The sequence below is a fragment of the Mastigoproctus giganteus genome, chromosome 13 (genome assembly GCF_048544385.1).
Source record: "Mastigoproctus giganteus isolate SK-2022 chromosome 13, ASM4854438v1, whole genome shotgun sequence".
In the NCBI taxonomy this organism is placed as follows: Eukaryota; Metazoa; Arthropoda; class Arachnida; order Uropygi; family Thelyphonidae; genus Mastigoproctus; species Mastigoproctus giganteus.
Window position 1 is genome coordinate 110,133,652 of NC_143587.1, and position 17,261 is coordinate 110,150,912.

The 17,261-nt window shown below is 38.0% G+C and overlaps 1 protein-coding gene across 1 annotated transcript in view; it reads left to right on the forward strand.

The window, feature by feature from the left end:
* Positions 1-4,874: 4,874 nt before the first annotated feature.
* The window catches only part of LOC150076358 (transcription factor E2F8-like), a 229,884-nt gene continuing 217,497 nt past the window's right edge, over positions 4,875-17,261 (forward strand). The window contains exon 1 of the mRNA XM_090387330.1: positions 4,875-5,288. Coding sequence (XP_090243456.1) covers positions 4,875-5,288 — 414 coding nt within the window. The remainder of the gene's footprint in view (positions 5,289-17,261) is intronic.

A 17,261-nucleotide genomic window follows, 5' to 3' on the forward strand; every position in this document is an offset into this window, starting at 1 on the left:
GTATCAACTGATGATGCAAACAGTGAATTCTAAATGGGAAGCTTTCAGGGGCTTAATCGTGGAGGGTACTAGGCTTTTTATACGAACAAAGAAATACTGTTCAAGGTTTAGGCCTAAATGGATGTCAGATGAATTAACGAGGCTCCTGGCAGAGAAGAAAAATGAATGGGATGCATACAAATTATCAGCCAACACAAAATATAAGCTAGTCTGTAATGAAGTCACAAAGGAGGTTAGGCAGGTGAAGACAGATTACGAGAAATTTTTGGCAATGGATGCAAAGATTACTTATGTAAACTCTAGAAGAAAGGGGATGGATAAGATTGGTCCACTTAATGTAGATGGTTTAACTATTGATGATCATGCTAAGGTAGCTGATAAACTGAATGAGTATTTTGCATCTGCATTTACACATGAGGAGTTATTCGAGGAGGGGAATGCCAGAAGTTTATCAAACTCTAACAGGGAGCTAAGTGATTTTGTAATAACTGAGAGCAAAAAGTGAAGCAGAAATTATTGAAGTAAGGAAGGCACCTGGGGTGGATGAGATCTATCGAGTCATATTTAAATGAGTCAGCAAAGGAAGTAAGCAAACACTTAGCCATAATTATGAAAGCTTCCATGGACTGGACTCAAGGGAAGTCCCCAAGGACTTGATGTGCAAATGTGTCCCCAATTCACAAAGGGTAATTATAGACCTGTTAGTCTAACTTCTGTTTCAGGGAAAATAATGGAGTCACTGGTTAAGGAAGCAATGCAGGATCATCTAGACATGCCTGCAGTTATAGTTCAGACAGTGCATGGGTTTGTTAAGGGGAATTCTTGTCTGACAAATTTGACTGGATGCTATGATGTGGTCACAAAGGAACTGGATGCAAAGAATATTTTGATATCGTATACTTGGATTTTAGGAAAGATTTTGATACTGTGGCACATGGAAAACTACTATACAAATTGTATGGCATTAAGAGCAAGTTACTACAATGGATAAAAGCATGGTTGAGTGGGAGAAGACAGAGTGGTAATCAATGGACACTGCCCTTCATGGACTAATGTTATTAGTGGAGTCCCCCAGGGTTCAGTGTTGGGCCCATTGATGTTTTCTGTATTTATCAATGATATTGAAGGTATATCAGGATTAAAGTCTAAGTTTACAGATGATACGAAAGTAGGTGGAGTTGTTAATGACAGTACACTGCAACAGGATCTGGAAAAGTTGGGCAGATGGGTTGAGAGGTGGCAACTGAAGTTTAACATTGACAAATGTAATGTACTGTTTATGGGTAGCCGTAACATTACATTAACGTTACATAACATTACATTACATAATTAAATAACATTATGTAACATTACATAACATTACATTACACAATTAAATAACATTATGTAACATTACATAACAATGACATTACATTTGTCATTACATGACTAATGTAATGTACTGTTTATGGGAATGAAAAGAACCTGGGGGTAATTGTGCAATCAGATATGAAGTTTTCTGAACAGTACAAAAAGGCTGCAAGAGTAGCTCATGGTGCCTTGTCAATGATATACAGGAATTTTGCTAGCAGGGATAAGGGGGTGACTGTCCCCTTGTATAACACATTGGTCAGACCATACCTTGAGTACTGTATACAGGTCTGAAGGCCTCATTTTAGGAAAGATGTAGAGCTGCTAGAATGAGTACAGCGAGGGGCAATGAGATTTTGTGGAACAAAGGGTTTAGTGTTACCAAGAAAGGCTTAAGTTTTGTGAATTGCAGCTTCTGGAGACTAGGCACCTGCGAGGTGATCTAATTGAGGTGTATAAGGCTATGAATGGATTGAGCAAGCTCAATGTTAATGGAATTCTTCCTCTTGCTCAGATTACTCATCTGAGGGGGCATAAATTCAAATTGAGGAAAGACAATTGTAGAAAAGATGTCCGGAAATTCGCTTTTAGCCAGCAGCTGGTTGATAGTTGGAACAACAAACTCAAACTTCCATCTGTTGTAGTGGAGGTCAGCAACTTAAATAAGTTCAAGGCAGAACTAGACAAACATTTGGAGTGATGTATGGGTGAAATGGGAAGCTTTTTTTTTTTTTTTTTTTTGGCTGATGCTATATAAGCTTGCTTTCTTCTATCATATGCCTCTAATAATGCTAATTGATTATTTTGATTTTGTTCCACGTTAAATAAACCAATGATCCATAGTCTCAATTTTCTCTTATTATTCAGTTGTTATCATGCCATCGAAGCAAAACAAGCAAGTTTACTTCTTTCTCTATTATATTCTAGTAACTGCTGTATTTAGAATTTACTACTAATTTTTTTTTTTTTCAAAGAATGCATCTATTATAACATGGAAATATACAGGGTGTCTCAAAAATATTGGTACCAACGTTTAGGGCAGGTTGGTAACATCTAAAGGAATGTGATTCGCATAGGAACCCGTAACCGGAAACGTTACGGGAAAGTAGTAGCAGAGGCACAAGAAGCAGAAATGACACAAAACAGTAATTAGTGGCAAACATTTATTTGACATAATATTAATAATGGAGTACGAGATGGATGCATTTCATGATGTTACAACAGATGCTTGAAGGTTCCACCATGAGACGCGATGCATGCGTGACACCGACGCAGCATGGATTGGTGGACACTGTCGAACACACCTGGAGTTTCTTTGACAGTAGCAGCAGCGCAGACGAGTCTCGCCACGAGATCCATTTCCGGCTCCACAGGCGATTCATACATGATAGATTTGAGGGGCCTCACAGAAAGAAATCAAGGCTCGATAAATCAGGTGAGCGTTGGGGCCAGGCAGCGGGTCCACCACGGCCAATCCATCGATGCCCAAAATGCATGTTCAAATGGTCACGAACACACCTTCCATAATGGGCAGGCAGCCCATCATGTTGAACCCAAATATTGCGTCTCACATTTGCTGGAACATCGTCAAGTATCTCTGGTAGAACTTGTTCAAGAAAGATCCGATATTTAGCGGAGTTCATGTGGGATGGTAACAGGTATGGGCCGACTAAGCAGTCACCGACCATACCTGCCCACACATTTATTGCAAAGCGATGTTGTGCCGCATGGGGGTGCACACCTTGTGGGTTGTCATGAGCCCACACATGAGCATTGTGCTGATTGAATAAGCCTTCCCGAGTGAAATAAGCTTCATCTGTGACCAAAACATAGCCTGGAAAATTCAGTCTTGAAACTTTCATGGAGAAACCACTGTGCAATAGCCACACGTGCAGGATGATCTTGGGGGAGCAGTAACTGAACCTTTGGAGATGAATGGAGTGTAAGGAATTGTCGTGCCCGACACACTGTACTCTGCAACAAGACACTCCTGAGGCAACGGCACGCGTGCTGGTAGTAGGATTAGTCTGGATGGCATTCAATACACTTTCTTCTATGGCGGGAGTTTGAGTCGAACGTGGTCTGCCCGCACTACTCCTGTTACCTCTAAATGACCCATAATCGCACAAATTTTGATGCTCATGCGCAAACAAACGGTGGTCCGGTACATGTCTGTCTGGGAAGCGTTCTCCATAAATTCGTTGAGTGGCTCGTCCATTGCCCTCTGCTAATCCATACACTAGGTGCATGTCTGCCAGCTCACAGTTCGTATATCGATGCATGCTCTTCGTGCGGCGTCTACTGCTTGAATGAGTAAACCAGAAATTTTCCCTCTCGCGAACTGATGAACAGCGCCATGTACCGACTTATGGTGACGTTTCCGGTTATGGGTTCCTATGCTATTCACATTCCTTTTAGATGGTACCTACCTCCCCTAAACGTTTGTACCTATATTTTTGAGACATCCTGTATAGGAAATCCCCATTCACTTAATGACTCATTTTTGGTGAACCTAATCTTGTCGTTAAGTGAGGTATATCTGCATGTATATATGTTTTGGTGTTTAGTGATCAATCTGCCCGTTTTCAGTAGCTCTGCTTGTTGGAACTTTTGGCAAATTATCTTATGGCTGCTATCTCTTATCTGTATTTTGAAGTAATAGTAGGCATTTTATAATAATTGATATAATAACATGAAAATTTGCTTTGAAAATCAGAGGAGGATATTTGCACCATTTAGCCTTAATTGTTCAATTTGGGCTTAACAAAAGTAGAATTTCATGTGGACTTGTACTCATTGAAGAACAGTATTTTCAAAGGATATTCTGGGTAGGTACCATTGATGACATGTATTTTTGAACCAATGATCCATAGTCTCAATTTTCTCTTATTATTATACTGTTGTATAGCTGGACAGTTGTTATCATGCCATTGAAGCAAAACAAGCAAGTTTACTTCTTACTCTATTATATTCTAATTACTGCTGTGTTTAGAATTTACTACTCAATTTTTTTTTTTTTTTTTTTTTTCAAAGAATGCATCTATTATAACATGGAAATATATAGGAAATCCCCATTCACTTAACGACTCATTTTCGGTGAACCTAAACCTGTCGTTAAGTGAGAGCTATCTGCATGTATATGTATATGTTGTGGTGTTTAGTGATCAATCTGTCCTTGTTTTCAGTAGCTCTGCTTGTTGAAACTTCTGGCAAATTATTTTGGCTAATTTGGTTTATTGTATTTAAATTTTGTGGCATTAACCCACAAATTGAAATATAACAAACCAAATTAGCCAAAAAAAAAAAAAAAAATTTGTGTTTATTTGGGATTATGAATTTTAATTTAATTTAGGCTTATTTTTCATTTCTTCACATTATATTTTTAATAAATGAATTTAAGAAATGAGTTTCCTTATCTGTCTTTCTGTTTACTTTGTGAATTTTGTGTATTTGTTTCCTTATTTTATTTTATTTTTTTTATATATTCTTTGTGCTAACCAACTTTAGATCCTGATTGTTAAGGAATGGCAGTTGTGGAAGAGCTTTGTTTTTCAAAGTTACTTTCCAAATCATCTCCTAAAATGGTAGTTACTTCTTGCAAGAGGCACGCTGAGGAAATGGACAAATGTAAGAAAGTAAATGAACCAAAACATCAAAGGCTAAGACATGGTAGTTCTTCAAAAGAGAATATTTTTCCATCTAGGAATGGACTAAGTCCAAAGTCTCATAAGCATCGAACACCAAGAAGACCACTTCTGTCAAGTTGTAATCGTGGCTGTTTACCAGTAATTAGAGGAGAGAAGGTTCAGACAACACCCACAAAACCACTTGAAATGCAGCAGCAACAGCAGCAGGATCCAGTTACTCCCAGTGCCAATTGGAAGATGCTTGCATCAGTAGCAGCTAGTCTGGAATATGCCTCAGAAGAATCAGGAAAGGTATACATATGTTCTTATTTTTTAATTGAATTACTGGACTAATTACCTTAAGGTCTACAAAGTCTTTAAGAATTTTGTTTTCTTTCCTGTAAATTAACAGAATATATATATTTGTTTCTTCTTATTATTAATAGCTGGTGCCAGGGTCCAAATTGATGGGAATTTCCCCTTTGTGGAGTATGTATATTTAATTTTTTATGTGTGGGCTCTTAGGAGTATGTTTCAAATAATGGGTATCTCAATAAAAAACAAAAGCTTGTAAAACAGTGAGCCAAGTTCTGTTGCAAGCTTTGCAAAAACCACCACTGTGAAAAGGTTTGAAATCAAACAGTGATGCCAAGTTCATCATAACCTCAGCCACGAAAAGTATTGATATTAAAAAAGTTGTGCCAAGTTCGTTATAGGTTCAGCCATGAAAAGCATTGGGATGAAAAAGGCTGGTGTGCAACTTCATTTGCGAGTAACACCAGGTGAACGTAAAACCCAGCACCAAGCTGAATGTATCAATTTGCGCAGCAATACATAGAAGTTTACGAAGCTTAAAAAATTTCAAACGTCAAATGTGTGAGAACTATATTTCTCATTTACTGTAGTTGTATGCCAAGTTTGCTATTGGCCAACCAGATTTACACAATGCAACTATAACGTGCATTTTCAGAATGCAACTATAATACGATTTTTGCATTGGCTGGTGTGCAACTTCATTTGCGAGTAACACCAGGTGAACGTAAAACCCAGCACCAAGCTGAATGTATCAATTTGCGCAGCAATACATAGAAGTTTACGAAGCTTAAAAAATTTCAAACGTCAAATGTGTGAGAACTATATTTTTCATTTACTGTAGTTGTATTGGTTGGAGACACTGTTGTCATTTGCTGTATTTTATATTAAAATTCATTTTAATATAAAATATTTATATTAAAATTTAAATGTATTTTATATTAAATTTTAAATTGTATTTTATATTTATTTATCCCAAGATTTTCTGTTCGAACAGAAATTTCGTGAGGCAGGATAGCGTGGAGGTCACTGCCATAAAACAATTTGCAGTTCCCAGTTTATTGGGCTTTTCTGTTAGTGCAATCTAATTATAAATGGGTAGTAATGTGATCTTATTGCATTTGCAGTAATACTGATAGCTGGAATTCTGTGGTTTTTTTACATTATTATGGTGAAATGTGTTTCTCCTTCCATGGAATCTTCAGTCATATAAAACACACAAGTTTTCCGAATCTTCTCTTCATTCCTATTTTTTAAACTTCGTAAACTTGTTACTGCGTATCTCACTTGTGCAATTTGTGCATGCTGTGTTCGTCATTGATTGTATATATTTTTTACTGTTTTAAATTTTGCAATCCAAAAAAAATATCAGTGAACAGAAATATCAATTAGTATGTATATTAACAGTGCTATATTTATTTATTTATTAGAAATTTAAGATGTTTAAACCCGTGTTAGTAATTTTATTGGTTTCTAACTTTTTTTGGTGTTTTACTTTCCAGAATGAGTTTTTTTTTTTTTTTTTTGTGCTCTGCCCCTATCCCCATTTTTCCCGTAAGCCCTGTTGTTTTTATTGCATGAAATACCATAACGTGGAGAATTTTAGGAACACATGTACTGCATTATAGCAGAACTGACTGTATTTAAATTGCAGTTCATTCTAGTTTTGTAAAGGTTGTGAATCTGCTGAGCATATGACAAATTTTAATTTGGTTAGCCAATAGCAAACTTGGCATAACTTGTTCATCTCACTGCTCTTCATGGTTGAGCCTATAATGAACTTGGCACAACTTTTTGATATCAATGCTTTTCATGGCTGAGGTTATAATGAACATTGATATCATCATAATTCTGTTTGATCTAAACTTTTCACGGTGGTTTTCACAAAGCTTGTAAAAGAACCTGGTTCACTTTTTTTACAAGTTTTTGTTTTTAATTAAGATATCAAATCTTTTTGCAAAGTTATTAAACTTTCAACACATTAACATGCTACATTATATTGACAAATAACAATAACAGTTAGCTGGAAAACATTTCTTCTCTGGGCTATGCAAACAAATGATCTACGTTTAAACAATGGCAGTTACATGCAGGGTCATCAACAGCAAATAATGGTCTGCAGTGTAACTGCTATTGTTTTAATGTGCTAAAGAGATCGTTTGTATTAATTAAAACTATCACTTGTGTTGTTATTTTAATACATGCAGCCTCTAGATAACTTGTCATAGTTTTATTAATTTTCCCATTATCAGGAAAGACTATCCTATGACTGTACCAAATTTCAAATTAACTTATAATTAGAAATATGTTAGAATATTGATGAGTGAGTGAGTCAGACAGCAAAAAGTACTATGTTTGAAGATCTACAGAAGAACAGTGGTTCATCACAGAGGAAAGGAAATTTAGTATATTTTGTCTGAAGAGTCCAGTCTTTCAGAAATCCAAGATTTTAATCTTCTGACTTTTTCATGTTCAGAGGTACAGAGGTGTGAAAACAGATATTTTTTGGTTTGAGTAAAAGGTGTGAGCAGCTTGTTAGGAACTTGGCTAGGTGTGCTGCTGCACACTTTGATGTTTATGTACAAATGGATTTAATCTTCCAGTAGATGCTGTTGTCTCTTAGCTATGTTTTCATGAAATAGTGGACATTTTATAACAGATGATAGTATGACAGCTTTGAAAATCAGAAGAGGAGATTGTTAGCCTCTGATTTCCAAATTGGGCTTACAAAAGTAGAATTTCTTTGGAATTCAGATTCAAAAGTTGATGAAAATGAATCGAGTCACGGTTTTTTTGTTTTTTTTTTATATATTTTTTAAGTCTGATTTAAATTTTGAGTGTCACTATAACATTAGGCAAAATCAAATAAGAACAAATTGATATTTAAAAACATTATGCATAAAATTTTCATTTATATTAATTTTTAAAATATCACAAAAAAACATGCACTACAGAGCTGCTACCCTAGTGGAAAAACTGACATCGAGATATATATATATATATATATATATATGAATGTTTTTTTATGAAGTTTATATATGAATGTTTTTTTATGAAGCAGTGAATGTTTATAAGCTGTATGGGACATTGGAGAATTGTATTGTTGTTACTGCTCTGCATGAAGTTAAAACATCCGTAAATATCTCTTAAATTGCTTTAATTTGATGGTTTAAGATTTGGATGATTAAAATTCTAATTTTTTTTTTCAAACCATACCTATACTAAATTCATGCTTAAATTTCAATGGGTGAATATAAATTGGCCAGCTGCACATGAAAAATGTGCACACATTTTGTCTAGTTTGCAATCTGTTAAGAGTCTGTTTAATTTTCTAACTTGTTTTAGTGTTATATAATAGTAATAGCCATACAATGCAAGGAAGCCAGAACCTTTTGCTAGGAGGGGAAAGGGAGTAGTAGATAAGAAAATAAAAATTATTTGCTTTCCTTCTCCTGTAGTTTACTGTCCTTGGTCTAACTTTGGTCCTTGAGTTTGTCACAGACATTCACTCAGATATGCCAGACAAGCTGTACTTGCTACCTGGGAGTCTAAAACGCTGATGGAACTGATATTCGGGTGACATTCAAATGAAGTGGACCCAATTTCAGCGAAGTCCGGATGGTCTGTGACAACCAAATCATCTACTTCCACCTTCACGATGGTGGGACTGTTAGTAATCCAGATTATAACCTCCATGCACAAGCACACTGTGGGTGACCACTTGGGTGTGAACCAACGTGAGCAGGAGTTGGGGTGTGGCACCCACACCACATGGAGGAATGCCACCCCTCTGTGTTACCAGGCAGTACTAGGTGGTAGATGACTCTCATCAACTGGTGAAATACCAACACTTTGCTTATTGGATGCTTGAAGTGGTGGAACCCATGTTTAGTCTCCTGAGCTAAGTTCTGGTCAACCCTTCCCCATCTCTTCCATCATGCAGTATGACTGATGACTTTCGAGGTTATGATGAACATCATGGCGAGATCCAATATTCTTTACATTTCGAGGGTACAGCTCTAAAACGGTGTTCGCAGGCCGGCCTATAGGTCCAGTGTAACTCTTTAGGAGGCTTCCGGATCAGCCAGGGTATAATCTTGTTACCTCTACTCTGGCAGATAGAGTCCGAGTAGTGTGTATGCAGGGAGGGCATTGTCAATGCCTCGTTATGTCAAGGATCTGGGTATATTCTTACTATGTATACACCATATCCAAAAATTTCATTACTTCTTTCAGCATGTTTTCCCCCCACCCCACTTTTTCTCACTATTGAGTACACCATGTCACACTAATAGAGTAAGCTTATCTGCGAAAAGATCTAAACCTCCCAAACACTTCCTAGTTCATTTCACAAATATACGTGGTCTCAATTCTAATCTCAACGATGTCCATTTCCACTTGCAGTCTGCCAACCCCCATATACTTTTTCTGACAGAATCACAGTTGTCCAAATTATTCGCACAAGTACCATCTTTCGCCTCAAAGGTGGTACTTGTGCATATGTCTGTTCCAATATTCCCTGTCAGAGACATAGTAATTTGAAATCTCATCTCTTCGATCTTCTCTGGCTTAAAATCTCTCTACCTCATTTTGTCAAATTCATCTGTTGTCTCTACTGTTCTCCCAACTCCACTAATCACTTGGACCTCTTTGACTTCCTCTTTTTGCAATTTCACTTTCTCAAGTCAAACTTTCCTAACAGTGAGGTAATTTTCCTTGGCGATTTTAATGTTCACAACTCCAGCTGGCTTCCGTTTTCTAGTCACACTGACCCAGCTGGTTGAGATGCTGAGGCTTTTGCAATTGCTAATGACCTTGTACAGATTGTTCATTTACCTACAAGAACACCGGACAATCCTAACTATACAGCCAACATGCTTGATCTTTTTCTCACAAACAACCCTTCTAAGTACACGGTCAAAGTGAGTGGTCCTTTAGACACCTCAGATCACAACTTGGTGATTGTCTCTTCTCCAATGGAGCCTCTGTTTCATGGCTATTCTAAACCTCATGTTGTTTGTCATTACAAGAATGCAAAATGGGATGGCCTGCGTGATGTCTTTTCTTCTTTTCCTTGATTGGATTACTGTTTCAAAACTTCTGATGTCAACATTTGCTCAGATTGTGTCAGTGAAATTATTCTTGTAGGAATGGAATCCTTTATTCCACACTCCACTTTAAAATCTCATCCTTTATCTAAACCTGGTTTTCCAATAAATATGCTAAAGCTATTCAAGAGAAGATCGTACGTTGCATGTCGTAATTGGCATGTTTCCAATTCTTCAGTTTCATTTTATGGCTACACCAAAGCTTGTAACAATTGTAAAGCAATTATTAATCAGTCCAAACTAGATTTTGAACAGGTTAAGAGTAGAAAACTTTCTTCTTGCCCTAACGGTAGCCGAGCATTCTGGTCTCTTGCCAAAGCTATTGGCTGCAACTTTTGCCCATCTTTTCTCCCCCCTTCTGTCAAAACCAGATGGTTCTGTTGTCACTTCCGCCAAGGATAAAGCTGACCTGTTAGCATCCCATTTTACTTCCAACTCATGTATTAATGATCTTGGTAAAACACTTCCTACCATTCCCAACACACTCCATTCAGTGCCTTCTGTGGTCTTCCGTCAAAAGGATGTCAGAAGGATTTTGACAAATCTTGATGCTGAGAAAGCTCCAGGTCCTGATGGTATTTCTCCACTTGTTCTCAAAACCTGTGCTCCTGAACTTACTCCTGTTCTATGCTGCCTTTTTTCACTTTCTTATTCCAAAGGTGTTTTTCCTTCTGCTTGGAAATTTGCTCGTATCCAGCCATTTCCTAAAAAGGGTGACAAGTCCCTCCCATCCAGTTATCGTCCCATTGCAGTTAATTCTACTCTTTCTAAAGTAATGGAGAAATCAATTAACTGCCAACTTTTCAACTACTTAGACATCTTCTGTCTGATCAACGATCACCAGTATGGATTCTATCAGTGTCGATCTACTGGTGATATTCTGGCTTATGTTACCCATTTATGGACAAATTCAGTGGAAAAGTTTAGTGAAACACAAGCAGTAGCTCTTGATGCCTAAAGGTCTTCTAAACAAGTTTCCATCTTATTGTTTGCCAACTTTTTTTTTATAATTGGTTATCCAGTTTTCTCTCTGATCCCTCACTGAGGGTGATGGTAGATTAGCATTAGCATTAGTAGAGGCATATGATGCAAGAAAGCAAGCTTATTCAGCATCAGCCAAAAAAAAAAAAAAAAAACCCTCTCCCATTTCACCCCTCCGTTCGTTCGAAATACCTGTCCAGTTGAGCTTTAAATTTGTTTAGGCTATCAACTTCAACAACAAGTGATGGAAGTCGGTTCCACCAACCAACCACCCGCTGGCCAAAGGCAAATTTCCGCACATCTATCCGACATCCGTCCTTCCTCAATTTGAATTTATGCCCTCTGAGGTGATTATTCTCAGAAAGATGAAGAATCCCATTGGCATTGAGCATGATCAAACCATTCAAAGCCTTATACACCTCTATCAGATCACCTCGCCGGTGCCTAGTCTCCAGACTCTGTAATTTGCAAAACTTAAGCCTTTCTTCGTAAGAGCAACCCTTTGTTCCATTTACTAATCTTGTTGCCCTTCTCTGTACCCGTTCCAGCAGCTCTACATCCTTCTTGAAATGAGGCCTCCAGACCTGTATACAGTACTCAAGATGTGGCCTAACCATTGCCTTATACAAGGGAATAATCACCTCCTTATCCCTGCTAGAAAAATTCCTCTTTATCATTGACAAGACACCATGAGCTACTCTTGCAGCTCGTCTGCACTGCTCAGAGAACATCATATCTGCCTGCACAATTACCCCCAGGTCCTTTTCATTCTCCACCACTGTCAGTGTAGTACCGCAGAGTTGATACATTGCTCTGGGGTTACTGTTACCCATATGTAGTACTTTACATTTGTCAATGTTAAACTTCATTTGCCACCTCTCAGCCCATCTGTTCAACCTTTCCAGATCCTGTTGCAGCAGCATAGCGTCAGTAGTGTCCTGAACGACCCTGCCAACCTTTGTATCATCTGCAAACTTAGACATTAAACTTGATATCCCATCATGGCTCTCTGTCTTCTAACTTCTCCACTAATGCTGGTGTCCCCCAAGGTTCAGTTCTTTCTCCCACTCTTTTCCTCTTGTATATTAATGACCTTCTTCCATTGACTGGAAATCCTATCCATAGTTTTGCTGATGATAGCACATTGCATTCCACTTTCCATTTTGAGAAATCTTGCCCTGCTTAATCAGCTTCAACTTCTTGTATATCCGCTACCAATTCCTTAAATGCCGATCTCCAGGTAATTTTCCAGTGGGGCAAAGACAACTTAGTTGATTTCAATCCTTCTAAAACTCAGTCTTGTCTTATATCTGACAAAAAGGATTCTTCTGCTCCTATGCTTACCTTTGGTGACACTCCGATTTCTAGACAAAATGATATATCTCTTTTGGGGATTACCCTGACTTCTAATCTCTCTTGGCACAAGCACATTACAAATATTGCTTCCTCTGCATCTAAAAAACTTGGTTTTCTCTTTCGCTCTTGGCGTTACTTTTCTTCCAGACAGCTGCTCACTCTGTATAAATCTCAAATCTGCCCTACCATGGAATATTTTTCCCACATCTGGGGCGGTGCCCCCAAAATCTCTCTCAGTCTTCTAGATTCCATTCAGAAGAGGGCAGTTAGGTTAATTAATGACTCCTCTCTAACAGAGTCTCTCCACTCGCTATCTCATTGATCTGCTGCATGCCTTTTCTTCAGATACTTCCACGGGCACTGTTCTTCTGAATTGGCTTCTATTAGTCCCACTCTCTCTTTCAAAACAGTCTGAACACGTGCCGCCACCAGCCAACATCCATTTACTGTCCAACTTCAAACTCACATAACCAACTTTTCATCTTCCTCGTTTATTCATTCAACTGCCGTTTTATGGAACAACCTTCTGTCATATGTATTTCCTGAAAATTACAGTCTACAGAAGTTCAAGTCTAAAGTCAACAAATACCGTCTTTTGTCTTCTCAACCTCCATCCCAAGCATAGTACCAAATACTCTAGTTTCTAATACCTCTCGTGTTTGGGGTTTTCATAAAAAAAAAAAAAAAAAAAAAAATCCAGTCGATCTTTGAATTAATTTAAATTGTCGACATCAACTACCTGTGAAGGAACCTGTTCCAGTGATCAATGACTCACTGGGTAAAAGAAAACTTCCTACAATCTAGTCTAAATCTCTTCCCCTTTAATTTGAATTTATGAATTCTCTATAACAGTGAAAATTCTGTCATCCTTCAGTTTATTAACCCCTCTCAGAGCCTTATACACCTCAATCAGGTCTCTGAGGTGCCTGGTTGCCAAACTCTACAGCCTACATATTTAGTCTTTCCTTATATAGTCGCCCATTTGCTGATCTCACCTAGCGAGTTGCTCGTCTTTGGACCCTTACAAGAAACTCAGTGTCTTTTTTCAGATAAGATCTTCATACTTGAATACAGTATCCAAATGTGGTCTTACAGTTGCCTTATACAGTGGGACTATAACCTCCATATCTCTACAGGATAATGTTCAATAAATCATCGATAAAAAAAAAAAATCCATGGGCTTTCCTGGATACCTGTTTACACTGCTCAGAAAACTTCATATCTGCCTGTATTATAATTACCAGATCCCTTTCTTCCTCTACTGTTTTTAATTCAACCCCACCAAGTGTGTGTAATATATTTTGGTGTTATTATTATTACTATTATTAGCCATATGGTGCAAGGAAACCTGAGGCTTATGCTGCACCAATCAAAAAAAAATTCCCAAGTTAACCTGAGAGAGAGAGAGAGAGAGAGAGAGAGAGCCAGAAGTAGAAAGGAATCGCCAAGAAAGAGAAGAATGATGATATCCAGCTCAGGACCCTGGATGTGCCAAGCCCATACTCACCATATGTGAGCCCCTGGCCTCTACATGCAATTGTTTGATAAATCATTGAAAGAGAATTATGGATCCTTCCTTGCTACTTGTCTTCAGTACAAAGAGAGCTTGACTGTGTAACTTCCTAAATCCCTTCAGCAAAGGAGCACTGTTTGATGCTGGTCACTAACCATTCTCACAGTTTTCACATCTGCACATTTTGACATCAGGATAAGTATCCCTTCACCATGTCAAATATTTAAGAAAATCAGAAATGGGAGCAGCTGAAGAAGGAATCATTGAGGAAACTTACTTCTTACCATAGCCAATTCTGAAGGGTAACTATTAATTACAATTATTTGTTTCCTGTCATACAGCTGTCTTGTAAACCACTAAACCATTCTTCACTGGACAAATGTTATTGCATTCTTAATCACTGTCGCTACAATTTCCTTAAAACTCTAACCTGATTGACTTGCCTGTAATTATTCATTTAATTTTTGTAGATATGCAATATGCTGGCACTTCTCCAATTCAAGAGAATCATCACTGAGTCTAAAGAAGTCCTCCTCAAGATTAACTTTAATGGTATAATGACGATGATGATTCCATTCAAATAACTGAGTATATGCAACATACCAGCCTCTTACTTGCCTTCAGGTTCAAAAGTTTTTTTTTTTTTCTCATGAACAATCATCTGTATTAGCATTAGTAGAGGCATATGATGTAAGAAAGCAAGCTTATGCAGTATCAGCCAAAAAAAAAAAAAAAAACAACACACGCTGCCATTTCACCCCTCTGTTTGTTTCAAGTACCTGTCCAGCTCAGCCTTAAATTTATTTAGCCTATCAACTTCCACAACAAAGGATGAAAGTCTGTTCCACCAACCAACCACCCTCTGGCTAAAGGCAAACTTCTGCACATCTATCCTACATCTGTCTTTCCTAAATTTGAATTTATGCCCTCTCAAATGATTATTCTGAGCAAGAATCCCATCAGCATTGAGCATGCTCAAACCATTTAAGGCTTTATACACCTCAATCAGATCACCTCGCCGGTACCTAGTCTCCAGACATTGTAATTTGCAAAATTTAAGCCTTTCTTCGTAAGAGCAACCCTTTGTTCCATTCAGTAACCTTGTTTCCCTTCTCTGTACTCATTCCAACAGCTCTACATCCTTCTTAAAATGAGGCCTCCAGACCTGTATACAGTACTCAAGGTGTGGCCTGACCTCCTTATCCCTGCTAGAAAAATTCCTGTATATTATTGACAAGACACTATGAGCTACTCTTGCAGACCGCCTGCACTGCACAGAAAACTTCATATCTGCCTGCACAATTACCCCCAGGTCCTTTTCATTCTCTACCACTGTCAGCGTGGTACCACAGAGTTGATACGTTACTCTTGGGTTGCTGCTTCCTCGATATACCATCATCAATATCATTTATAAATACAGAAAACAACGGACCCAATACTGAACCCCGAGGGACTCCACTAATAACATTAGTCCACAATGAGCAGCGTCCATTGATTACCACTCTGTCTTCTCCCACTCAACCATCCCTTTATCCATTGCAGCAATTTGCCTCCAATGCCACACTGCTCCAATTTGTGCAGCAGTCTTCCCTGTGCAACAGTATAAAAAATCTTTCTAAGATCCAAATATATGATATCAAAGTTATTCCCTGCATCCAGTTCCTTTGTGACCACATCATAGTATCCAATCAAATTTGGCTGGCAAGACTTTCCTTTAACAAAACCATGCTGTGTCCAAGCTATAACTGAAGTCTTGTCTAGATGATCCTGCAATGCTTCTTTAATCAGTGCCTCCATTAATTTTCCTGGAACAGAAGTTAAACTAACCATTCTATAATTACTTGTGTTGCCCTTTGATCCTCCTTTGTGAATTGGGGTCACATTTGCACATCTCCAGCCCATGGGTAAAGAGACTTCTTTAGACCTCCCCTGAGTCTAAAGAAGCTCTCATAATGATGGCTAAGGGTTTGCTTACTTCCTTTGCTGCTTCCTTTAATATAACTGGATAGATCCCGTCCACCCCAGGTGCCTTTTTTATTTTTATCTTCAACAATTTCTCCTCCACTTTCTTCTCAGTTATTACAAAATCATCCAGCTCACTGCCAGAGTTTAACTCGCCTCTGGCATTTCCCTCCCTGAATAACTCCTCATTGGTGAATGTAGATGCAAAATACTCATTTAGTTTGTTAGCCACCTGAGCAGGATGATCAACAGTTGAACCATCAAGATCCAGTGGACCAATCTGATTCATCGCTTTTCTTCTTGAGTTTACATAGGTAAAGAACTGTGTTGTTTTTCTCTGCATCCTTTGCCAAGGATTTCTCATAATCTGCCTTTGCCTGCCTAATTTCTTTTGTGACTTGGTTACAGACCAGCTTATATCTATCATAGGCTTCCATGTCACCCATTAATTTATATGTATCCCATGCATTTTTCTTCTCTGCCACGTGTCTCATTAGTTCATCTGACCTCCATTTAGGGCTAAACCTTGAACAATATTTCTTAGTTGGTATGTAAAGCCTAGTAGCTTCCAAGATAAATTCTTTGAATGCTTCCCATTTCGAATTTGTTGTTGGTAACATCATCAGTTGGTCCCACCGTATAGAATTTAAATACTGTCTCAGACCATCATAGTCGCCTCTACGAAAGCAAAAACCCTTCCCTTTACCCCTGATGGTAGTTACTTCTTTGAGTAAATCCCACTTCAGCACACTGTGATCACTGCCACCTAGTGGTTCCTTTATCTGCGGATTCTTAATGTATGAAGAATCACTACTTTTCATCTTCATCTTTTTTCATCTCCAACTTTTCATCTTCCTCATTTATTCATTCAACTACCGTTTTCTGGAACAACCTTCCTTCATACGTATTTCCTGAAAATTACAATCTACAGAAGTTCAAGTCCAATGTCAACAAATATCTTCTTTCGTCTTCCTAACCTTAAACCCAATCACGGTACTAAGTACTATAAATTCTAATACCTTCTGATCTAATCTATATTAGATTCTAATCTAA